Source organism: Poromitra crassiceps, assembly GCF_964638095.1.
Source record: "Poromitra crassiceps genome assembly, chromosome: 11".
NCBI lineage: Eukaryota > Metazoa > Chordata > Actinopteri > Beryciformes > Melamphaidae > Poromitra > Poromitra crassiceps.
This window is the reverse complement of record NC_139643.1, coordinates 45,234,825-45,260,041: the sequence shown is the minus strand read 5'-3', so window position 1 is coordinate 45,260,041 and position 25,217 is coordinate 45,234,825. Positions and strand designations below refer to the sequence as shown.

The following is a 25,217-nucleotide window of genomic DNA, read 5'->3' as shown; positions in this document are numbered from 1 at the left end:
TTACTGTGATTAAATTTTGTCTTCCTTTTGAATCATGACAGGAAATTTGGAGAAAGACAAGGAGGAACGATTTCTGCACACTGAATATATAAGCTCCTAAAATATTTATCGCTGCGACATCTTTTTTATTTTTTATTATTGTTTTCTTTAGAAATCGGAGAAACTCTTGATTTCAGCTACACCGAGGTACATTTCAAGAACAATATCTTATGGTGAGAACCTTTTAAAGAATGATGATCATTTTCAAACCAGGCCCCAGCTCTGTATTCTCTCCACCCCCCCCCCCCCCTCTCTCTCTCTCTCTCTCTCTCTCTCTCTCTCTCATTACCAAAAAAGAAGACAGTGATCCTGGTTCAGCAGCACTCCTACTCTGGGCCACATTGTGACTTACTGAATAATGCATTGCGTACCCGTTTGTCACTTTTGAAGGATCCAGTGCAGTCACGCATCACTTCCCCACCGCAATACGCCCAGCACCTGAGAATGTTTTTTTATACTCGAAAAAAAGAAATAATGAAAACACTATTCTTGAAAACGATGGATCATTTTCATCACAATCGGTGTTTACTTTGGGACAAAATACATCTGTGTGGCACATTACATTATGTATTGCTATAGTAAAATGACATGAGTTACAGGAGTAATTGGCTCTCAAATTGTCCATCGTCCCAAACTAGACGCGCTGATTTTTCTGAAAATGACGCGTCCTTTTGAAGAGTTGGACACGCTTGAATACATCTCATCTTCAGAGCTTTTTTGTAGCACCACATTCAGCAGCACAACTAGCTGTCTTGCTAATAACATGCTTTGTACTTCTTACTCTGATAACTTTGTATTTCTCCCTCCTCTGGTACTACAGCCTATAACTGCTGTCCTGCTGTATACCTAAGAGTTACTGTACCTGCAGCATGCTGACCTGTAGATTGCTTGTGGAACAGCAGGCGTGATGATGATAGCTAATAATAATAACGATATATAATAATATTATAATTGCACTGCTGTAGAACTGGCCTCCTGAGTCCATCCTGGTCTCAGGAACATCTCACCTGTCTTTGGGTTTGTCTGTTCAGGCCCTGGTTTCCCCTGATCCTTCTGGCTCTGAGATCGTTTTTGGTATTGGGTTGGGAGTGGTAATTGAAGGAGAATACCGGAGTTTTTAACTTTGTGCCGATGGTCCAGGTTGGTCCAGGTTGGTCCAGGTCCAGGTCTCCTTTACATTATGCCTGCTTTTCTTTCTGCACACAGTCAGCGTAGTTTGGAGACAACAGGTTGCTTTTCCTCCCTTCAGAAGTCATTCAGTCATTTGCTGACATTCATTCTTATATTCTTTATATTATTTTTTCTATTACATTTCTTCTGATTTCCCCCCATTTTCTCCCCAATTGTACTTGGCCAATTCCCCCTGTTGTCCTGGTCGCTGCTCCACCACCTCTGCAGATCTTGGGAGAGCTGTAGAGTAGCACCATGCTTCCTCCAATACATGTGCAGTTGCCAGCCGCTTCTTTTCACCTGACAACGAGGTGTTTCACCGGCAGGACATAGCACGTGGGAGGATCACGCTACTCCCCCCCCTAAACAGAGGAGGCACTAGTGCAGCGACCAGGACACATACCCTGAATCCGGCTTCCCACCCGCAGACACGGACAATTGTGCCTGTATGGACACTGAACCAAGCCGGAGGTAACACGGGGGCTCGAACCTGCGACCCTCGTGTTGGTTGGCAGGGAATCTACCACTGCACTACCCGGACACCCATATTCTTATATTCTTCTTAAATAACTTCCAAAGAGCGAGAGAAGAATCCATCAAAGTAAACAACAAGCCTTCATTTGGTTTTGTCAAAAGTTAATTTCATCTTTGTTGCACAATGATTGGTGGAAATGTAAACTAAACGTATAGACAGAAGAAAATGGACTGTAGCTCTAAACACCGGTATTCTCCGTTCTGGTATAATGACATAGACTCTCATTGTAAACGATGATGAAGTTGGTCTAAAAGTTGATCTCTCTGTAGAACATCTGGATGATCTGAGCAGTGAAATGGTTTTCGGGGGGAAAGCTGGAGGCAGGATGGCTCTGGAGGCTGAACTAGATCCTACTGGTTGTTCAGTCCATGATGCAGTCAGGAGAGGTGTTGTCACTGTCAATGTCACTGGGAAAAGTTTATTCTTTATACACGTTTACACTTTGTCTCACGTCTGCAAATGAATGTGCTGATTTTCTATGCAGGACAATTTCGGTTTCATTCAGTTTCATCTTTGATGATGATGATGATGATGATGATCAAATGATGATGGTGGTTATGGTGGTTAGGAGTATTTTTCCTCTCTCAGTAGTGCTTCACAATATGAGAATGGAAGGAATGTCTGTACAGAGTAAAGGACAATAATAGCTCTACTATCAATTGCCAATTTAACATGGAGTGGTTGGTCACTTCTGTTAAGCCCATATAGTCTTTGGTAAAGAATGTATGTGGGTCTGTTTGTTATAATATCTTCATGAATGATATAAGGATACTAGAAGCCTTTAAAAACGGACAAAAACAATAGACACAAGAAAGGAAACTCCATATTTTGGGCTAATTGTACCTATTCCTTATTTGTGAATTTGATCCCCCCAAAAAATGAAACGAGCTGTGTGACCTCTCTAGATAGTTAGATATTCAGGAAACGCACGCGAGTCTCTGTTTTTCACTTTCATCCTGACAGGATTGAACGGATAAAACTTCAGAGTTCAGATTTCATGTGATGGGTATTCATTGACTTTTATAACGCTTCACTGTTCTGCCATGAGAAAACAACCACACACCCCTGTCTGCTCGAAGAATTAATAATCACTGACTATTTATATACTCTGTAAGACCTTTGGGCATCCTGCACAACTTTTGTAAAGCTTCTCTTTTTCTGTAATGAATGAATAATGCCAATTAAATGAATTTTCAAGAGAAAGAGAATCAAAAGGATTGTTTTTTGTCTTATTACTTTTGCTGTCGTCCCCCCCCCCCCATTGCAGTTCTGATAAACTGCAACTAATTTGCATTTGAATAACAAACACAGCATGTTTTTAGAAAATGAGAGAGGGCCTTATCCTCCAATAAAATTGCCTAGGCGGGCGGTGTCGGTGCTGATTCTGGTCACATTTTGAGTCACGTTAATGACACGATCAGTGTCTGTGACATCAATGATGATGTCACAATTTTGGTCACATGTTATCAGTGTGATAACATGAACATCACTGATGATGTCACAAGGTTGATGTCACTCGATATGGACGGGTGATGTGAATCACGATTTTGGTCATGATTTGAATCACTGTCACATTTATGACGTCACATCAGTGTCACTGACATCACTGATGTCCACGATTTTGGTCATGTTCATGACATCAGTGTCTGTGACATCATGATGTCACGATTTTGGTCACATTCATGCAGTGTCTGAGACATATCAATGTCATTCTTGATATTGTGACATAATGGGCTGAACTTTCGTGGGGCGCCGCTTCAGCGGTTCATCAGCTCCAGAGTCTCCACTTTAGGATTAAGCGTGCATAGCGTGCAAAAATTCTAGTTTCAATAAGCCACAGTAGGTCTGTGAAAGTCCTTAACTATTTCTCAGATAGCCCAGGACTTATGGAGTAAAAGGTAGAATATTTCCCTCTACAATGTAGTGTGTACTAGGCTAAAGTAGCAAAAAATTGAAATAGCCTACTATTAATAACGTTCCTTCAAAATTGTAGAGAAGTAGGCTACTACTAATGTAGGCTATAGTACACGTTTCCACCACTGATATTAAGTTATAATGCCTAAATGTAATGTAAATGTAAATACCCAATCTTATATCAGTTTGATCAATATCCAATACTATTTGACGATGCATACTGTGAAAGGTGGTGTGTGTGACGTGTACTAACAGGGTAACTGAGTTCACATGAAAAGAGTCTGTCTGCTCTCTACCGGCTGCTGACAGATTTGGTCCCCAGGCCTCCCTCCTCCTCCACGGGCCTGTCCCACGCCACTCGGCCTCCCTCCCTCCTCCTCTCCGCGGCTGAAGGCGCCCTGGCGTCCAGCCAATCCGGGAGGAGCAGGAAGTGACGCGACTTCTAGAGCAAGGAAGCCCCTGGTACTGGCGCGCCAAATTTCAAAGGACTTCCTGGGAGGAAAGAGGGCGAGAAAAAGAGAAGAGAAGCCGTCCTGGAAGAAAGAAAAACTATCATTAAAAATAGCAAAATTTACCCGAAGCCGAGGAGCTCAATCCAGCGGCTGGACAGTCGACGGTGTCCCCGGGAGGTTTTGGGGAAGTAATCCACAGCACAGCGGAGCTCGAGCAGTGCTTTTTGTGTAAGTGGCAGCGAGCTTTTGACTTTCATTATGTCCTACAGGGAACTAACGCTAGCTAGCTAATCCGCTGTCGGTGCGGCTGCTGGCATATACGCTATAAATCAGGAGTTATTGGACTGAACGTTATATTCTGGACGGTAACGTTAATCAATGCATGGACACGGTTAATATCTTGTTCGGATGAGGTTATGCAAAGTTATTGTGCCCAAAATGTGATTTTACTTGACAAGCAGTTCAGTCGTGTGGGTTATTGTTTCATTGCTTTGTGATGTGATCCCACGAGTTGTCAAGTGGGTCAGTCAGTGTCTGCAGGCGGTGCGGGACGGGACGTGCACAGGCATACTAACTAAGTCCGTTTTTCCTCATAACCTTTGTAACTTTACATTTCTCCAATCAATTGCAAAAGTGTAAGTGCATTTCATGAAACAATTCGAACTTCCAGCAGCACACACACTAGATTCCCTGCAAAAGTAACGTGCTCAAAACCCTGTTTATCTCTCAAAAGTAAATGTGTATCAATCAGCATGTCAATGCTATCAGAATGACAAGTCCTTGTGTCATTGTTTACAAACAAGATAGTCAAATGCTTAGCCATATTGTCAATATAACAATAAATACACATTTTCTGATGTATATGCAGTAACCCATGGGCCCATGGCTAAGGTTTTGATGACAATGACTGAAGGCTGCACCTTTTCAGTATGGCATATATCAATTTGAACAGTACAAAGTAAGTTACACATTATTGTATGTTAGGAGATTGATTGCAAGTGATTGGACAGGATTCACATTTACAACGAGTGACTATGATGTGGAGATTGAACAAGTACGTTTGAGAATTTCCGTTCTGATCTGAGAAATGACTCACGAAAACGACTCACTGAGAGGAAATATATAAGGTTCATATAATGAATGATGTTTACAATTGAACTTGTCTGTTGTAAGTTCACCTCCTGTGTGCTCCTGCCACAGCCTGACAGAGAGTTTAAGCTGAGCCTGTAACAAAATGACAAGACGACACAATGCTATTTTATGCTTTAATGTGCTGCGATATGTGTCAAAATATATTATATTTATGAAGTCTCTAGACTGCCTTGCAATTTTAGTCCGTAAGTGCGGCAATTAAGCAACAGTCATTTTTTGTGTCATTTTCCTGAGTGTTTCTTTTTTCTTTCTCCAGATCAGACAATCCACCACAGCTGTTCCAGCCTGTCAGCTTCCCCCAACCTGGGGAAGACAGTTGATGTCAACTGATGTCAAAAGCCCGGGATTTTAATATCACACACATACGCACAGGCTCAGCCGACAACCGCTAAAGCATTAGCATATTAGCTGTCATAATTAAAGCTGTTTTAACAACAACAAAAAAGTCACGGCTGTCAGATTCGGTGCAGTTGTACGTTTCAGACTTTTAATGTTTTCTGCACACTTAGATTCCAAATGAGCATTACCACAAAGCCAGCAGTTTATGCCGTACAATTCACACTGGATCTAGTGTCTTTGAGCGTGGGCTGATAACACAGTGACACAGATCATTTCCACAGTACGTCGACGTAGACGGTACTTTATATCACCTCTATTTATTCATATATTCAGCGACAGGACATAGTAAAAGACAGTTTCCATACTAATAGAAACACCTGTTGCTACTAGCCTTGAAGCTCCCACAGTACATTGCATCCAAGCCTGTGGTGAGGCAGTCAAATACACATCGGCTTATGTTTCGCAGTCAAAGCTACACACCTCTTCAATTTCACTTGTCTCCACTAGCATAGAGTCTTGTCCAACAATGGATCCCAACCTCCTGTGAGTCGTGACCTGTCGCAGATCGGGGGGGGGGGCGGCCTCGGGAGGTGGGGGTGGGCGCGTATCGGCTATCAGACGATCCCATCGGCAGCCATGCTGTCGGGGGTGCAGCCGTGCTTCCAGCTGCTGCGGATCGGCTCGTCGGAGGGCGACTCGGCGCGGGACCTGTACACGTTCCGGCCGGCGCTCAGCCACTCGGTGTTCCGGCTGGGCCGCGCGGCCGAGCTGTGCGACGTCACGCTGGACTCCGCCTCCGTGTCCCGCATCCACGCCGAGCTGCACGCCCAGAGGGAGGGCAGCGGCGCCGCGGGCGACGACGACACGCCGCCGCCGCCGCCGCCGCACCCGCACGAGGAGGGCTGGAGGGTGCACGTCAAAGACCGGAGCAGCCACGGTGAGAGGCTGAGTCACACACACACGCACTTTTGCTACAGTCTAGGGAGGCACGATGTATCGGCGATCATACCGGTATCGGCTGATGTTAGTCATTTTTTTTATCAGATCGGCGTCGGTCCGATGTTGCAATGTTAATATCGGTATCGGCCAAAATGTTCACAATGAGGGGAAACAAATTTGTGGGCTTTTCGAAGTGTTTTTTGAAATAAAGAACTGCATTACTTTTTCAAATTCACAGTGTTCACATGTTTTTTAGTTTGTTACAAAATTTGATTATCATAGAAATGTGTTTTTATACAGATCATATCGACATCGGTAAAGATCGGTTATCGGGCATACCAGCAATGTTAATATTGGTTATCGGTATCGGCCAAAATGTTAAAATCGGTGCATCCCTACTCCAGTGGTAGGGATGCACGTAGTGGGAAGACACCCAGAGATTTCTGAACTTTCTCAAGCCTCCAGTTTGGCCGTCGCCATCTTGATTTTTGGGACCCAGAAGTGACCTTATTTGCACGAGAGGGGTTTCCCACAGCAGTAATACACAGCTGATCGGCAAGCTGCGCGGTCACTGGACAGGCCACCTGTCAATCACACCCTAAACAGTCTTTTTTTATCATCTATTTTACTCTAAACGGACAAGTTATATAAATCCACCCCCAAACAGTTGTCATGAAGGGTGAAATTAGCTATAGACCAAAATCGTTTTTTCTACTAGGCTGTAAACATATTTCTGCTGTAAACGCGGGTATTTTAAAGGAGGGTCAATGGGGATTTACTCTCTTTTAAAGCCAGCCTCAAGTGGCCATTTGAGGAAGTGGCATTTTTCACAACCGAAACTCCCCATTCGAGCTTCCCCCAACCCCCCCCCAACAAACTCTCTCTCTCTCACCCACTCCCAGTTACTGACGAAGACAAATACTGAATCATGTAGCATGTAGACAGGGAAAACACAAGCGCGCGCGTGTGTGTGTGTGTGTGTGTGTGTGTGTGTGTGTGTGTGTGTGTGTGTGAGAGAGAGAGAGAGAGAGAGAGAGACTGTGTGTGTCACACACACCTGCATGCACTGTTTGCTAACATAAATACTAACACCTGCTGTCTGACAGGAACTAAACTCCACAAACAAACACGCAGCTTGTAACCGGCCACACAGCTGTAGACGTGCAGACATATCAGATCTCTCTCTCACACACACACACACACACACACACACACACACACACACACACACACACACACACTTGCATAGTGAACAAATTGTAAAATATAAAATTTTCAGGATCTACATAAAACAGTCTTGTTCGTAGCTTGAGCGCAATGCATTTCTCAGTTCATCCAATGGCGTTTGTGAAGGTTTTTTTCATCAGTTCAAAGGTTGTAGAAGTTTATCAACCCATAGAAATCCACCATGCAAATCAGCAGAACTGGAGTGACAAGGTGTTCACTTAGGCCAGCATGCTTCTGTACATACCAAACATTCTGCCAGACGCCTGCAGGTGAAAATATCACACTCATAAAACGCAAGATTGAAATGTGTAGCAGGAGTAAGAAAGTCAATCAATCAAAATGTCTTTGTATTAGGGGTGGGACAAAATATCGATACTCACGGTATTGCGATATTTCCACTTGCGATACGTTATCGATACACTGGCACCAAGTATCGATATGTTTATGCAACCAAATGCAGCTGAAAGTGCTTCACAACACCAATGAAATGCAATAGAATAAAACAACCAGTAAAGAGAAGTAAAATAAATAAATAGACAATGTATATAATGAATAGAATAACATAGGACGAATCAGCGTGACGTCACTTGACACCCAGAAATGCGGAACCCCGCGGCAGTTAATAGTATGAGTTGTGCCAAACAAACGTTAATATCTCAAAAACTATACATCACAATGATCACATCGCTTATATTTTGACATTCTGAGTGAGAGCAGAAGTAGCTCAAGAGTTTGATGTATAATATATGCATGTCGTGTTAAAGTTGTGTGAACTGTCGCAGTTTTTAAAATGTAAACGGAGTTAGCCGGCTAGTGTCGGACACACAAGCCTCGCGCCACTTGGGCTCCATAGGGTTCCGTTGCCGTTGCCACCCAGTGACGTGGCTTGTTTACCAAAATGCTGCTCGGCTGATCCCTCGTATAGGAAGATTTTGAAATCAAAAATAAACAGTGTTAGTATGTACTGTATATAAGATTCAAATATACAAAATTACAAAAGTTTTCATAAAGTGGATCCGCTGAAAAGTTAAGAGGGATAAAAGCAGAGTAAAAAGCAAACCACAAAATAATAAAATGGTTAGAGTGAAAAGCAGGTAAGAAACGGCCTTGCATGAAATGTGTACGGTATATTATAGGGAGTAATTGATTTGAGTACCGGTATATTTATTTATGTCTTACCCGCCTCAGCCTGCAAACACCATCCTTCAGTAAAGGCTGCACTGCACTGCACACAGTGGTGAAGGTGTTCAGGGAGGAGATGGAGAGCCGGGTCTCCACTTAAGTTCAGGCAGAGTACAGTATTATGTGTGAGAGCACTCAGGGAATCTAAATCGCACTCTCTTCCTGCCTAATTTCTCAAAGTAAATTCACGGCCTGTTTCACGCATTCCTCATTTTCTGCTGTAAAACATTACAGTTAGTATTCAAAGTGCATTTGTCGTCTGTGCGCCGTGGCCGCCTGACTGCTTGTTTTACACTTCCCCTCGCTTTCAGAAGCTGTGAACATCTTGATAGTCAACACATGACTTTATTTTAGGGACGCACAATATATCGGCAATCATATCGGTATTGGCAGATGTTAGTAATTTTTTTTTACATATCGGTGTTGCAATGTTAATATCGGTTACCGGTATCAGCCAAAATGTTCCCATTGAGAGGAAACATTGTGATAAATCCTCACACAGTAAATTCAGTAAGTACATTCACAGTGTTTTACATGTGTTTTTCAGTATGTACAAAATGTTATTATCATAGAAATGTGTTTTTATACACATCGTATCGACATCGGTCAATATCGGTTATCGGCCATAACAGCGATGATAATATCGGTTATCGGTATCGCGGCCAACATTTTCACATCGGTGCATCCCTACTTTATTTCAAGGCTCTGCTCACTTGGTTTGTTCCATCTTGTTTTTCAGCAGTTTGTTCTTCATATATTAAAAGCTTTTGTGATGATCTGGCCCCAGGTGACATTGTTCTCAACCGCAGACGGTTTGTTTGTTTGTTTGTTTGTTTGTGTGCATTCATTGGGACTGTTCATTTTGGACTTCAGGACCGATGATTCATGAGCTGTTTTATTTTGCTCACATCTTAATGCCAACCATGCCAGCCAATCACCATCTGAAATCATCTTGTTTTGTGATGTGAATAAAATACCAGCGCACAACCCGGGAGCCGTGCCAGGTGCCATCGATGTGTAACAAACAAACACACTGCAGATATATAACCAATAAACCTCTCCTCCTCCGCTCGTGTGTTTTGCTAGGCACCTGGGTCAACGAGGTCCGCCTTCAGCCCGGCATCCAATGGGAGCTCTCCGATGGCGACACGCTGACCTTTGGTGGCCAATCGGCCCCTGGGAGCCCAGAGTTCTACTTCCTGTTCCAGAAGGTCAAAGTTCGCCCGCTGGACTTTGACGCCATCACAATCCCAAAGGTGATCTTTGATGTTGCGTGTAAAGGAGAACTACCCCCCCCCCCCCCCTAACTGACAGAAGTGGCAGAGCCTGTGTTTTTTTTAAATGCATCTTTCTGGGAAGACCTTTTGGAGGGAGGGGTGTAATTGAATGGATGCTAGCGTATGCGCGAGGTCATTCAGCAGTAAAATAAGCTTTTAAGCTTAATTTCAGATTGAGAACAGGCAAAGACCAAAACTCAGTTTATAAACCGAGGCCTTCAAGTGTTTCCATCTCAAACCAGGTGACAAATACACATTTTCCCGGGATTTGACTGGTATTAATTTGGTATTAACCCTGACAATATGAAGTTGGAAGTCATAAAGGAACTCATAATCACTGCATTGTTAGCATAGCTTCCTGTCCGTTGAGATGGCCCAGGGAATAGACAGAATACCTTTTCTTCATGCTTTTCATTGTAGCTGAGTGTTGTTTTATTGCCGTAACATACAGTTTCATACTAAGAGCCATGCTCTTTAAAGAGACAGGCGCTGGTAAAAACAAAGAAAATATATGTTTTATGATAAAAAAAATTATTAGTCGTATTACCACTTTTGATTTTCTATAACTTAATGACTATTTGCAAAAATCATGACCCATCCCTAGAATTCATGCGGTTTTGCTTTCTAGGCGGGCACCTTCTCCTCCGACCTGAAGAACCGGATCCGGACCAGCCTGGACCGGAAGGCGGCGCCCAACCTGGACCTGTCCAAGCTGTCCATCAACCGCGCCACGGTCATCCTCAACTCCATCGGCAGCCTGAGCAAGATGCGGGGCAGCGCCTGGACCTTCAAGAGGAGCGACGGCCAGGGGGGGAACGTGTCGGACCCCGGCTCGTCCTCGCCCCCTCCCCTGGCCGTGGGCCTGTCCTCCCTGCTGCCCCCCTCCACCCCGCCCTCCTTCTCCCCGGCCACCGCGCCCTGCCTCAAGGCCCTGCCCGCGTCCTCCAGGAGCAGGAGGAAGTCTGCTCACACCGTGCTGCTGGAGGACGACAGCTCCGACGAGCCGCGCGCCAGAGGAGGCCAGAAATGTAATTATTGGCTCACTGTGAATTTTCTACATCGCAAAAAAACGCCGCGTGTGTTCTTCTGATCCCTGCTCACGACAATTCAGAATAGGACCCAGGTCACAAACCGGGAGAGATGCATAGCAATTAGCATAGCTTATTAGCATAACAAATAGCAACGTGGATGGTGCACACTGAAACCGACCCTGGTCCAAGGTGGGTCACCAAGACGGGGCAGGCAACCCCGGGTTAACCCTTTCATACCCCAAATCAACCTGGGAATAACCCTGGTTGCACCCTTGGGGTGAAAGGGGTATAGGGGAAAGGTGCTCTCTTCCGCTTCTACATAAGTTCTTGTAAGGTGCAGGCACCCTGACCAGCAAGCCAAAGAAAACTTTTCTATTTCAATCAAACTGACAAACGTCTAATAAGCATTTGATTCACAACACTTTTCTTTGAAAAGAAATCTCATTTTGCTACAAGAGAATGACTTTCAGTTGAAGCAGGAAAAGAGTAATGAGTAACCGAAAAAGGAGAATCCGTTGCAAATGAGGGGCGGCAGTTAGCTATTCAGCAGTTCAAAGAAAGCACAACACAAATGCAGATTTCTGAAAGAAGTGCTGAAAAATCCATTTCACAGGAAAATAAACTGGATGTATGACAGTTCCTATTAGGGCTGAACAATCATCATCATCAGTTTATAAATGGGAGCTGGGGCTCTTTTTGTTTCTCTGTCCCACTGTTATTGTCTCACTGCGATGTCATAAATCCCACTGTGACATCCGTGATGTCATAATAAATCCCACTGTGACATCATCAGTGATGTCATAAATCCCAGTGATGACATCAGTGATTTCATAAATCTGACATCATCAGTCACGCTGGTCTCATTGGCCACACAGCAGCCGAGTTGCGGCAAGGGCGCGCAGCGCCCGAGCTGCGTGTGCGAGCTGCAGGGGCAGATATGCACCACTTCTGCACTATATTCTGCACACTAACAGTAGTATCATGTTGTCTTTGCTCGGTGCTATATTCTGCACACTAACAGTAGTATGTTGTCTTTGCTTGGTGCAGCCCTGGCCGGAGGGCTGGACGACGAGCAGAGAGCCAAGGGGCGGAAGAGGCGTCGGCTCTACAAGTCTGAGTCGGAGGGCTTCAGCTCGCCGCCCGCTCTGCCGCTGCATCCCAAGGGTCACGGCGAGGTGCGGCGCCCCCTGGAGGCCAAGCCCTTCCCCGTGGGCACCCGGACCATCGGCAGCTTCCACGGCGCCATGACCAACAGCAAGCTGCAGCACCACCTGCACCAGGCGGCGTTCGCCAACCCCCCCGCCGCGCGCACGCACGTGCTGGAGACGCACTGCATCCGCACGGGCCCGCACGGCGCCACAGTCTCCGCCTTCCGCCCACAGAAAAACGCCTTCTCCTCGGCCTCCTCGTCGGTGGCGGCGAGGGGGAGGCGGCGGGCTCACAGCTCCCCGGTGTACTCCCCCCTGGTGGTGGGAGGGGAGAACTACAGCCTGGCCTCGCCCTCCCTCAGGATCTGTGCAGATGAGAGAGGCAGGGTGCAGTTCAACAGATTTCACCTTCCTACCAGGTACCAGCAGCATGATGCAATACACCAGTGTTGTTCGTCAAGTCACTATACCTCATGTCGAGTCTTCAGTGTTGTTCCTAAAGTCACTATACCTCATGTCGAGTCTCCAGTGTTGTTCATCAAGTCACTATACCTCATGTCGAGTCTCCAGTGTTGGGTGTCCAAGTCACCAAAGAAGAGTCAGTTGAGTCCCCAATACCTGAGTCCGAGTTACTGAACGTCTACCAGCCACTCTTAACTGCTACAACACTGCAATACAGTACACACATTGGACATAGTACACACAATACAGTACACACATTGGACATAGTACACACAATACAGTACACACATTGGACATAGTACACACAATACAGTACACACATTGGACATAGTACACACAATACAGTACACACATTGGACATAGTACACACAATACAGTACACACATTGGACATAGTACACACAATACAGTACACACATTGGACATAGTACACACAATACAGTACACACATTAGACATAGTACACACAATACAGTCCACACATTAGACATAGTACACACAATACAGTCCACACATTAGACATAGTACACACAATACAGTACACACATTATTAGACTCTTCTACCAGCCACTCTTAACTGCTAACCAACCAGACTTATCGTTATTTTAAAAACTTTGTCGTCTGGTGAAATTGTGGCAGTGGAGTTTTGGGGTTTTCCAGCCACTGACTAGTGGATCAAAAAGGGGGATATAAAAAGGAAGATTTGGGATTTGACTCAGAAGTGATAGATTGATTGATTGATTGATTGATTGATTGATAGATTGATTGATTGATATTGTAGGTATGTTAATTGTCATAGCAGCATCCAGCTTGAGACACAGTGAACATTGCTGGCCCCATCATTCTCTCTTGCTCTTGTGATCTCTACCAGCCCAGTTTGTGATGCCTGACAATTGTAGATAACTCCGGCTCAAATCCGTATCTGTTTAGATTACGTTGTCTACGTTCACATTCGTTGTCCTTGTTGTGTCAATGTTATGTAAATTCTTCAGCTGAATTTTACTAATTTCAGTCAATTCATTAAAAAAAAAAATCAGGGGCAATTGACAGCACCAAATCATATCGTACTTTCATTTTTCCGCGATTACTAATTGTGTAATTGGGCGATATTGACGTGTTTGGGCAATGATGGTGGGGTGAGATATCTGCATCACACAACAGACCGAGGAAACAATGTGTGCACTGCAAATCCCACATATAGCTTTTATCTCAAGAGCAAGGTAAAGACTGACTGGAGTCAGTACTTCACCAGTCAATATTGACCAAAGGAAAATGACCACGTACTGTGTTCCTGCTACTGTATCGTATGGCTTTTCTTTACTTGAATAATAATATAATAAAACTAAGGACTTTATTCAGGTGTACTGACTCAATGATACAGCCGCATTGTGTTGAAATGCAGCATACGTGTAGCCAACTAAGAGATAGATTGGCTTTTAGAGCACTCCTTCTGTCTTTATTCAGCGTCGTCCTGCACAGTTAACTTGGTTCCACTTCCTGTTCCTTCACTTTCTGAACTGTTCAGCGTCGTCCTCCACAGAGAACTTGGCTCCACTTCCTGTTCCTTCACTTTCTGAACTGTTCAGTGTCGTCCTCCACAGAGAACGTGGCTCCACTTCCTGTTCCTTCACTTTCTGAACTGTTCAGCGTCGTCCTCCAGAGAACCTGGCTTCACTTCCTGTTCCTTCACTTTCTGAACTGTTCAGTGTCGTCCTCCACAGAGAACTTGGTTCCACTTCCTGTTCCTTCACTTTCTGAACTGTTCAGCGTCGTCCTCCACAGAGAACTTGGCTCCACTTCCTGTTCCTTCACTTTCTGAACTGTTCAGCGTCGTCCTCCACAGAGAACTTGGCTCCACTTCCTGTTCCTTCACTTTCTGAACTGTTCAGCGTCGTCCTCCACAGAGAACGTGGCTCCACTTCCTGTTCCTTCACTTTCTGAACTGTTCAGCGTCGTCCTCCAGAGAACCTGGCTTCACTTCCTGTTCCTTCACTTTCTGAACTGTTCAGTGTCGTCCTCCACAGAGAACTTGGCTCCACTTCCTGTTCCTTCACTTTCTGAACTGTTCAGCGTCGTCCTCCACAGAGAACTTGGCTCTACTTCCTGTTCCTTCACTTTCTGAACTGTTCAGCGTCGTCCTCCACAGAGAACTTGGCTCCACTTCATTACGTCATTTGGCAGACGCTTTTATCCAAAGCGACTTACAATAACACATTTTTTGTCTGCAATAGAACAATCAACTATGGAGCACAGTCTATGACAACTACAGCTTCTGAAGGAACAGTGGTACAAGTTTAGGTTAGTGGTACAAGGTTGGTTAGGTTTTTTTTTTTTTTTTTTTTTATATAAGGAAAGAGAGAGACGAGGTTAGATCAAGAAGGGCCCAGATGGAGCCTGAAAAGGTGTGTCTTTAGTCTTTTCCGAAAGATCGGCAGTGATTCAGCAGTCCTGACCGAAGGTGGAAGCTCGTTCCACCATTGAGGTGCCAGGGAGGAGAAGAGTCGAGATCGGGATGAGCGACTTTTGAGCCCCCGTAGCGAAGGAGGGGCGAGGCGACCTGCACTGGTGGAGGAGCGAAGGGAGCGGTGAGAGGTTTGGAACCTGACCATGGATTGCAGGTACCGGGGAGCTGTCTGGTGTACTGCCCTGTAGGCCAGTACCAGTGTCTTGAATTTGATGCGGGCCGAGATGGGAAGCCAGTGGAGCTCCTGGAAGAGGGGAGTGACGTGAGAGAATTTGGGTTGGTTGAATATCAGACGGGCTGCAGCGTTCTGAATGAGCTGAAGCGGTCGGATGTCGGTGGCAGGTAGGCCGGCCAGAAGCACGTTGCAGTAGTCCAGGCGGGAGGAGACGAGACTGGACCAGGAGTTGAGTCGCTTCTCTTGTGAGAAAGGGACGGATTTTGCGGATGTTGTAGAGAGAGAACCTACAGGAGCGCGCTGTAGCAGCTATGTTGGCAGAGCAAGACAGCTGGTTGTCAAGGATCACCCCGAGGTTCTTGGCTGTTTGGGAGGGGAGTACAGTGGTGTTGTCAATGGAGATGGAGAGATCTGCAAGAGGGCAGTCTTTTCCTGGGAGGAAGAGTAGCTCGGTCTTACCAAGGTTGAGCTTGAGGTGGTGGGCAGACATCCAGTCGCCAATGTCTTTGAGGCATGCAGAGATGCGAGCCTCGATTTGAGTGTCAGAGGGGGGGAAAGAAAGGAAAAGCTGGGTGTCATCAGCATAGCAGTGATAAGAAAAGCCATGAGAAGAGATCACATAGGCAAGAGATCTGACATAGAGAAGGAAAAGTAAGGCCCAGGACTGAGCCCTGGGGGACACCGGTGGTAAGAGGACAGGATCTGGAGAGGGACCCTCGCCATGAGACCTGGTATGAGCGGTTAGAGAGGTAAGAAGCAAACCAGGAGAGTGCAGAGTCTGAAATGCCGAGGTCGGACAGAGTGGAAAGAAGGATTTGGTGGTTGACTGTATCGAAGGCAGCAGACAGGTCAAGGAGGACAAGAACAGAAGAGAGGGATGAGGCCTTAGCAGTGTGAAGGGCCTCTGTGACAGCAAGAAGAGCTGTCTCAGTGGAGTGAGAGGCCTTGAAACCGGACTGCAGAGGGTCCAGGAGGTCATTGTGGGAGAGATAGAGAGAAAGTTGTTCGGATGCTGCTCGTTCGAGGGTTTTGGAAAGGAATGAGAGAAGAGAGACAGGTCTGTAGTTGTGAATAGCAGTAGGGTCAAGGGAGGGTTTCTTAAGCAGAGGCTTGACTCTTGCAGTCTTTAGAGCAGGGGGGACAAGACCAGAGGACAGAGAGGAGTTAATGAAGGTAGTGAGGAAGGGAGATATGTTAGGTGAGATGGTTTGGAGGAGAGAGGAAGGGATAGGATCGAGGGGGCAGTAAGTGGCTCGGTTTGAGCTGATGAGTTTAAGCACTTCATCAGGAGAGAGAGGAGAGAAGGAAGCAAATCCAGGGGCAGGGGGCTGAGGAGCAGGATTGGAGTCGGGAGTGTTAGTGAGGGTGGCTGGAGGATGGAAGGAGGAGCTGATGTCGTCCACCTTTTTTGTAAAGAAGGTTACAAAATCATCAGCAGAGAGGGAGGAGGGAGGGGGAGGGGAGGGAGGGTTGAGGAGCGTGGAGAAGGTGGCGAACAGTTTACTGGGATTGGATGCAGAGGACTGGATTTCAGAGATGAAGAAGGAGGTTTTTGCTTTAGAGACAGCATCAGTGAAGTTTGAGTGGATAAGGTGGTAGGAAGAGAGATCTTCAGGGAGATGTGATTTTCTCCATTTTCTCTCAGCTGACCGAAGCTCAGTTCGATAAGTTTGCAGAGATTCAGTCAGCCAAGGAGAAGGGGGAGAAGATCGGGCAGGCTTAGTGGTGAGTGGGCAAAGAGAATCAAGAGCAGAGGAGAGAGAGGAGAGAAGAGTAGTGGAAGCCTCGTCAGTGGACAGGAGAGCAAATTGCTCGGCAGGGGGAAGTAGGGAGAGGACGGTAGAAGAGAGGGAGTTGGGAGAGAGAGTTTTTAGGTTGCGTCGGGTGGTGGTAGAGTGGGGGGGAGATGGGTGGGAGGAGGGGAGGGGGATGGGAAGGGAGAAGGTGATAAAGTGGTGGTCGGATACAGGAAGAGGGGTCACAGTGAGATTAGAGGTGGAGCAGGATCTCGTGAAGACCAGGTCAAGCACATTCCCTGCTTTGTGAGTAGGAGGAGATTGAGAGAGGTAAAGGTCAAAGGATGAGAAGAAGTTAAGGAAAGACGGAGATTGTAAGGTTACTGGCTGGATGTTGAAGTCTCCCAGAAGGATGAGTGGAGTACCATCCTCAGGAAAGATGGAGAGGAGGGTGTCCAGCTCGTCCAGAAAGTGACCAAGCGGACCAGGCGGGCGGTAGATTACCACAATGTTGAGCTTGATGGGTAGGGATACGGCAACTGCATGGGACTCAAAAGATGAGATAGACAGATGAGAGAGAGAGGTGACAGTGTAGGTCCATTTGGGAGAGATGAGGATACCAGTGCCACCTCCACGGCCAGAGGCTCTAGGGGTGTGCGAGAAGGAATATGCAGCAGAGAGGGCAGCAGGTGTAGCTGTGTTTTCAGGAATGATCCAGGTCTCTGTGAGAGCTAGAAAGTGGAGGGTTTGAGATAGAGCATGAGCCGAGATGGTCTCAGTTTTCTTAACAGCCGACTGACAGTTCCAGAGACCTCCGGCAATAGTAAAAGGACTGTTTGCGCGCTTAGGGTGGGAGAGATTACCAGGGTTACTACACCTGAAGCAGCCGTGTCTACGGCGTCTGTGGGCTGAGGTTACAACATGGATGGGAAGAAAACACATAGTTAGGTAGAATAAGAGAGGTAGCAAAAAACCCTATTCTATGGCCTCCCCTCGAAGGACTCCCACAGAAAGACTCCCTTGTCTTTGTGCCCGAGTCTTCGTGCCCGAGGCTACGTGCCGCTTACCGCTGCCGCTGCAGACTGACAGTGTTCAGAAATACTGCTTCAACAGGGCTATAAGCCACACCTCTCTAATCAGCGCCCGTCGTTCCCAGGTGATTGGGCTGGTGTCAGCTGAGAGCTATTAACCAGCTATCAGCCAGCTGAGCCACAGTTTCACTCAGAGACAAGACTAGCCTAAAATGGCTAGCCTAAAATGGCTAGCCTAAAACTTCCTGTTCCTTCACTTTCTGAACTGTTCAGCGTCGTCCTCCAGAGAACCTGGCTTCACTTCCTGTTCCTTCACTTTCTGAACTGTTCAGCGTCGTCCTCCACAGAGACCTTGGCTCTACTTCCTGTTCCTTCACTTTCTGAACTGTTCAGCGTCGTCCTCCACAGATAACTTGGCTCCACTTCCTGTTCCTTCCTTCACTTTCTGAACTGTTCAGCGTCGTCCTCCACAGAGAACTTGGCTCCACTTCCTGTTCCTTCACTTTCTGAACTGTTCAGCGTCGTCCTCCACAGAGAACTTGGCTCCACTTCCTGTTCCTTCACTTTCTGAACTGTTCAGCGTCGTCCTCCACAGAGAACTTGGCTCCACTTCCTGTTCCTTCACTTTCTGAACTGTTCAGCGTCGTCCTCCACAGAGAACTTGGCTCCACTTCCTGTTCCTTCACTTTCTGAACTGTTCAGCGTCGTCCTCCACAGAGAACTTGGCTCCACTTCCTGTTCCTTCACTTTCTGAACTGTTCAGTGTCGTCCTCCACAGAGAACTTGGCTCCACTTCCTGTTCCTTCCTTCACTTTCTGAACTGTTCAGCGTCGTCCTCCACAGAGAACTTGGCTCTACTTCCTGTTCCTTCACTTTCTGAACTGTTCAGCGTCGTCAAAGAGCGTGGAAGGAAAGAGACAACACTCCGGCCATTTTTGGAAACAGAATGCGCCTCACAGTGGTCAGCTGCGGTAGCGCTGGCCCCTATAATCAGCCTCTCTAAACAGTAACTCAACGGGAGTTGAACCTCGGGTCCTTTTCATTAGGTATTTATCTTGAAAAAACTAAACAAAGAAAACGAAAAATTTTGCTTAGTTTCCGCAATATGGTTGTTGTTTTACATCCCTGCACTACACCACTTCAATCAAGATTTGCAGTACGCCTGGAAAAGATGTGAATCCCCAAAGTTTAGAGTGTTCTCCCGTTGAGTTACTGTTTAGAGAGGCTGATTATAGGGGCCCGCGCTACCGCAGCTGACCACTGCGAGCCTGTGCGAGGTTCTTTTGGCGCTGTCACGCTTCCAAAAATAAAAAATGGCGGAGGCTGCTGGGCGCTGATGTTGCAATGGGGCAATATGGAGCTGTCATTTCTTTCCATAAAAGTTCTTTGGCGTCGTCCTCCACAGAGAACTTGGCTCCACCTCCTGTTCCTTCCTTCACTTTCTCAACTTACTTGGGGATTGAGCTCCTGTTTAGAGGCAGATGCCGTCTGCCAAGTGTCTGTCTCTGGCTGCTCTGCAAATTGACACCATCTTTTATATATATGTTCTTCTCACACTGAGTTTTCCACCTTGCATGAATCACAACACCCAGCATCCCTCCGTCGATTCTTCAATTTGCACCTTTTCTAAAAGTGTGGAGGGGAAAATCTATAACTAACTGAAGGCCAATCAAATGACTGAAGTGCAGGCAGTGTATCGCATAAGGATGCAGTGTTCTTCTGTGTGAGCGGAGGATAAATGTGTTGATGAAGAGGTTACACACACGTGTTCATCTCAGGATAGCAATTATCCACTTAATGTTGCATAATGAAAGTAAATGGAGTGGAGCAAACCGTGCTTTATGAGAAATGAAATGGAAACGTGACTGAAATGAGTCGGGTCTGTGTGCAGTAAAACTAGATTTCATTCAATGTAACTGGGTTGAACTTAGGGCTGCACGATATATCGTTTACACATCGACATTGCGATGTGCGCATGCGCGATAGTCACATCGCAGGACGTGCGATGTCAAAAGCAAATTAACTCGTCATGTTGCTTGATAAACTCTCACTTTAGGGGTAGCCTACTGAGTGAAATGCAGGCTCTCTCAAAGGAGAGAGACGCCCCGCTACTGTACTCACTCATTTAGTGCTTAGCTTCAACACAACAAACATGCACAGAGACCTAAATTGAATTATCTTTTGCTTATGTTGCGTTGCTGACAGACAGTAGCCCGTCTGTAAACGATGTGGTTGTGGAGGCGGACTTGTCCACAGTTTGCAGCGCACTCGCATACAGCAGGCTGGCTGCTCTAACTCAACATGTCCGTGGAGTGGAGATATTTACTCTTGAAACACCAAAAAGCAAGACCGCAACTTATGACACGAAGGCTGATTACTGAGAAGTTGTCCGTGTTATCACTGTGGCTGTCTCTCCCCTTCAAGTCTCTGATGTTGCATCACATGATAGCAGTAACGTTACGGTAGAGTTAATCATACATAGCGACTTATTTACACAAAACATGTCAGTGAAAATAAAAAGAGAAGAGACATATCTGGGCAATTAAATGTATATTTATTACTTTTCACGAATTAATTGTTTGTCACCGGTCGGCTGCATGTGAATCCTCGTCTCTCTGTACTGCCAGCCTTGCGCTCAAAAACCGGAACTCCGCAGATGCGGAGTGTACCACTTGGTCGTTTCTGGAGGGGGTTTCCGGGGGGTCAGACCAAGTGTGTAAAGTGGCAGGGGTGTTTCATTGTTGATTTATTGAAACGTTAGAAGAACGAAAGAAGTTGAAAGCAGTGATTATAATCAATGAAATCTAATGTTTTTCTGCAAATAGCATCATTGGGAGGTAGATTCTGGCACTCAATATTAGGGGTGGGCAATATATCAATTGTATATCAATATTGTGATATGAGACTATATGGTCTTAGATGTTGGATATGGTAATATGGTGATACAGCATACATGTTGTCTTTCCCTGGTTTTAATGGCTGCATTACACTAAGTGAAGTGTAGGCTAGTGACATTTTAAAGTAGAATGTCATAACTTACTCACTTTTTCATGTATGTAGCCTAAGTCATGGAAATCCATTGGTCAAAATGTGTATGCACCCTGATAGATGACGCTCTGAGGCCTACAGTATAGGCGACAGCCCAGTGGTTGAGAAACATTAAAATACCTAATTTCCCCTCCAAAATCAGATGGACTCTAGGGATGGGCATCGAATTTCGAATTTTCGAATAATCGTTGTTATTATCAAGGTCGACTTTTATTATTGAAATTCGAAATTCGAAAAAAAAAAAAAAAAATTTTTTTTTTTTTTTTTTTTTGAGTGAAATGTTGCATTGTCTCCCCTGATTCTAAGTATAGTCAAATCGCTTGGTTTGAGCAAGTAAAACAATTTTTATAAGCATTTTAAGCAAGGTTTATGGAAAAATTAATGGCAGATGAAATCCCATGAAGAGGGAGAGGGGGTGACTTTGGCACCCCTTTGGCACTCAGACCTGAGCCTACTAAATATTTAATGAACCACTCATGATTGTCAAAACTGTTTTTTATTTTCGAAAATGTCAATGTCATGTAACATGTTCTTTACTTCAGTGGTGCAATGCTTGTTTGAGCTAAAAATCCACAGCAGAAGCTTTTTATATTAATTAATAAAGCCGTAGACTTAGAATCAGGGGAGACAATGCAACATTTCACTCACAAAAAAAAAAAAAAAAAATTACATTTTTTTATTTATTTTCGAAATTCGAATTAAATTCGAATTTGGCCAGCGAATTTCGAATAGTGTTTTTGCTAGAAATGCCCATCCCTAATGGACTCCTCTACAAAATCATCCCAATCATTCTAGAAGTATTATTTTCTTTAAAATAGAGCTATTCTGGTAATCTGGTGAAAATCTGTATTTTTTCATATCGCAATATATATCGCAGGGGCAGGGAATATCGCAATGTCAGTTTTTTCCAATATCGTGCAGCCCTAGTTGAACTCATAGTGAATTAGAGCTATGCGCACACACAAAAAGATACAGCTGAGTATTTACAGTACTTTTCCCCACAATATTGTATTGATTTTCCACCCCGTGTGTGTGTGTGTGTGTGTATGTATATATGTGTGTGTGTGAGAGACTGTGTATGTATACTGTATATATGTCTGTGTGTGTATATATAGATAGATATATATGTGTGTGTGTGAGACTGTATGTATATATATGTATATATTCATGTTTTAAATGGTTTTAAAATGTCCTTAAATTTCCACCAAATTCCTGTGATCTAATTAATTGGAATGGTAGTTTTGACTGAATCCGCCTTATTATACTGCTTAGGGCTGTGAATCTTCACTGGCCTCACGATTCGATTCAATTACGATTCAGAGGGCTACGATTCGATTACGATTATCGATGCATCTTCAATCGATGCATCACTTTTTTTCCCAATACATGATTTATTTTTTCTCACTTTCTTTTTTCTCACTGTGTGGCTACTTTTAGAATAAAAGTGCATTTGGAATTGCATTGTATTATGATCCAAATAAACAACTGCATGTACTTCCATTATATTTTATTCGATTATAAAAAATTAATTATAATCGATTTTTGACATTTGTGAATCGATGCAGAAACGTGCACGTCCGCATCGTGATCCATCTTATAATCGATTTATTTTTGACACCCCTAATTGCACTTCCCAGGTGGTACACAGCAAGTTGTATTTTCAGCTCTATTTTCAGGTTTTCAGTAAATTATGTATAGTGTTGCAATATGTATTGTATCACAATGTACTATTGATATTGATATTGTGACCCATGTATCGTGATGCGTATCGTGAGGTGCATGCCAATACCCAGCCCTAATAGTGCTCTTTCCTCTCTCTCCTTCTGTCTGTCTTTTCTTCTTCTTCTTTTGTCTGTCTCTTCTTCTTCTTCTTCTTTTCTCTCTCTTCTTCTGTCTGTCTCTTCTTCTTCTTCTCTGTCTCTCTTCTGTCTCTCCTGGCAGCAAGCGACGGGGCCGTCCCAGGAAGCACCCGCTGCCCCCCCGGCCCTCCCTGCCCTCTCCCTCCTCCTCCTCGTCCTCCTCCACCTCCACTGCCTCCTCTTCCTCCAGCTCTTCCTCGTCGTCCTCCTCCGACGAAGACGACGACGCCGAGGAGGGGGGAGCGGGGCTGGGCGGGGCCGGGTCGGTGGAGCCGTGCGCCGCCCCGCGGTGCCGCCTGCCCCAGCAGGACACGGTGCAGTGGATCCAGTGTGACGTGTGCGACGCCTGGTACCACCTGGACTGCCTGCACGTGGACCGCACCAAGTTCCTGATGGACCCCAACGCCGACTTCCACTGCGGCTGCCGCTGAGTTTCAAATTACGCATAGGCTTCCCCGCCCCTCCACTCCCCTCCCCCACGTTTTCATTGGCCAGTGGAAATTGCACCAGCACAGACTTCCATTGTAGCAGCTGCTGAGATCCCGCCCACCCCCCCCCTCCTCCTCTAACATTATTGATCCGGAGAACGTTCCCTCTTTAGCTCTGCCCTGCCTCATCCTCATCTTCCCCAGACAATCTCAGGCTTCACACCGGCAGCCAAACAGCCACAGGAAGTTGCTTCTCTAACTGCTGCCCACTCTCAGGATGGAGAGGGGGAGGGAGGGGAGGGGGGAGGGGCTGTGCTGGCTAAAGCCTAATGAAATGTCCCGGGGTCGACTTCATTACGGCGTTTGGCCGGCGAGAGAGAGAGAGAGGTGCATTCTGGACCCGGAGAAACTTGATTAAATGTTTCCGAGCAAACTCCCCCCGGGCGGCGTCCGTCCGGCGCAGACTGCAGGGTGGGCGGGCGGGCGTTCAAGAAGATGAATGAAATGTTTGGCTGCAGACTGGGAGTGTTTCCAGAGGCCCATTAAGCTGCCTGGAATGTTGCTGCAGCCACCTCCACTTGTCTTAGCGGGCCGGCCGGCGCCGCCACCACCACCTTCGGAAACAGAACGCCTTCGGAACAGAACAGCGCTCCCCCCTCCCACACCGCAGAGGATCAAACCTGATGAGATATGTCAGTGCAGTTTCTGGCTGTGGCGGACTAGAGGTGTGTGTGTGTGTGTGTGTGTGTGTGTGTGTGGGGGGGGGGGGGGGGGTTCGTGAGCGTGACGTTCAAGACAATTAAATGGTAGGAAATGTGTCAGCCGACTTGCAATCGTGCCTGCTGATGAGAGCTGCTGTCAGGATGCTGATCAAACGCTTTTCCAGGCAGTGCCACCGCAGCACCTGCGGGGGGCGTTCAAGGAGAATTGTGTACAGTGTTCCAGTGCAGGCTGGCAGGGATGGCTTCTGCTGGCAATTCTTTTTTTTGAGGGGGGGGGGGCTCATTATCAGCTAAATGTCATGAGACATCACCCACCGATATACCCGTATAAAGACATTTCCATATCTGGTGGAGAAAATGCCGTTACCTTCTCTGACTGGCCCAGTGTCATTTTTCGCTGGATGATTTGAGGTGCAGGTCCCCCCCCCCCCCCCCCCCCGATGCGTCTCTTCCTCCTCCTCACACTACTGAACCGGGCTCTTCAATCAGGCCCGACTGGGAGAGGTTCTGTCTTGTCCCGGGGGGGGGGGGCGGTCGGACGGACCACACTGGGTTGTTGAAGAGTGAAAGCAGGTGCTGGTTGAATGGACTGCAATAGATAAAAGAACCCACACTGCTGCTCGAAAGCACCTTTTGATTATGGTTAGAATTTCTACCAGGTGCCCCGGCCCGCCGCCTCAGCGGGACTAAAGAAACAGCGTTTTCGTACGAGTAAAAAAGGTGTTTTTGAGCGAACTGTTGGCGGGGTATTATATGCGTTCTCTTGTTCTACAATCTCCAGAATAGTCTTAACTCGGAGCTGTTCTGAACTCCGAGCTATTCTGATAAACGGCAGCGTTAAAAGAACAATTTGTCCGGACCGTGTCGGGGCGGTTTGACCGTGTAAAAA

General features: G+C 46.1%; 1 protein-coding gene across 1 annotated transcript; it reads left to right on the top strand.

The window, feature by feature from the left end:
* Window positions 1-6,237: 6,237 nt before the first annotated feature.
* tcf19l (transcription factor 19 (SC1), like) lies at window positions 6,238-23,609 on the top strand (the record flags this gene model as incomplete). The annotated part of the gene is made up of 5 exons (XM_083646585.1): window positions 6,238-6,538; window positions 10,036-10,205; window positions 10,855-11,254; window positions 12,305-12,824; window positions 23,261-23,609. The coding sequence occupies 5 exons, from the start codon at window positions 6,238-6,240 to the stop codon at window positions 23,607-23,609; spliced, it is 1,740 nt and encodes a 579-aa protein (XP_083502711.1).
* Window positions 23,610-25,217: the final 1,608 nt, after the last annotated feature.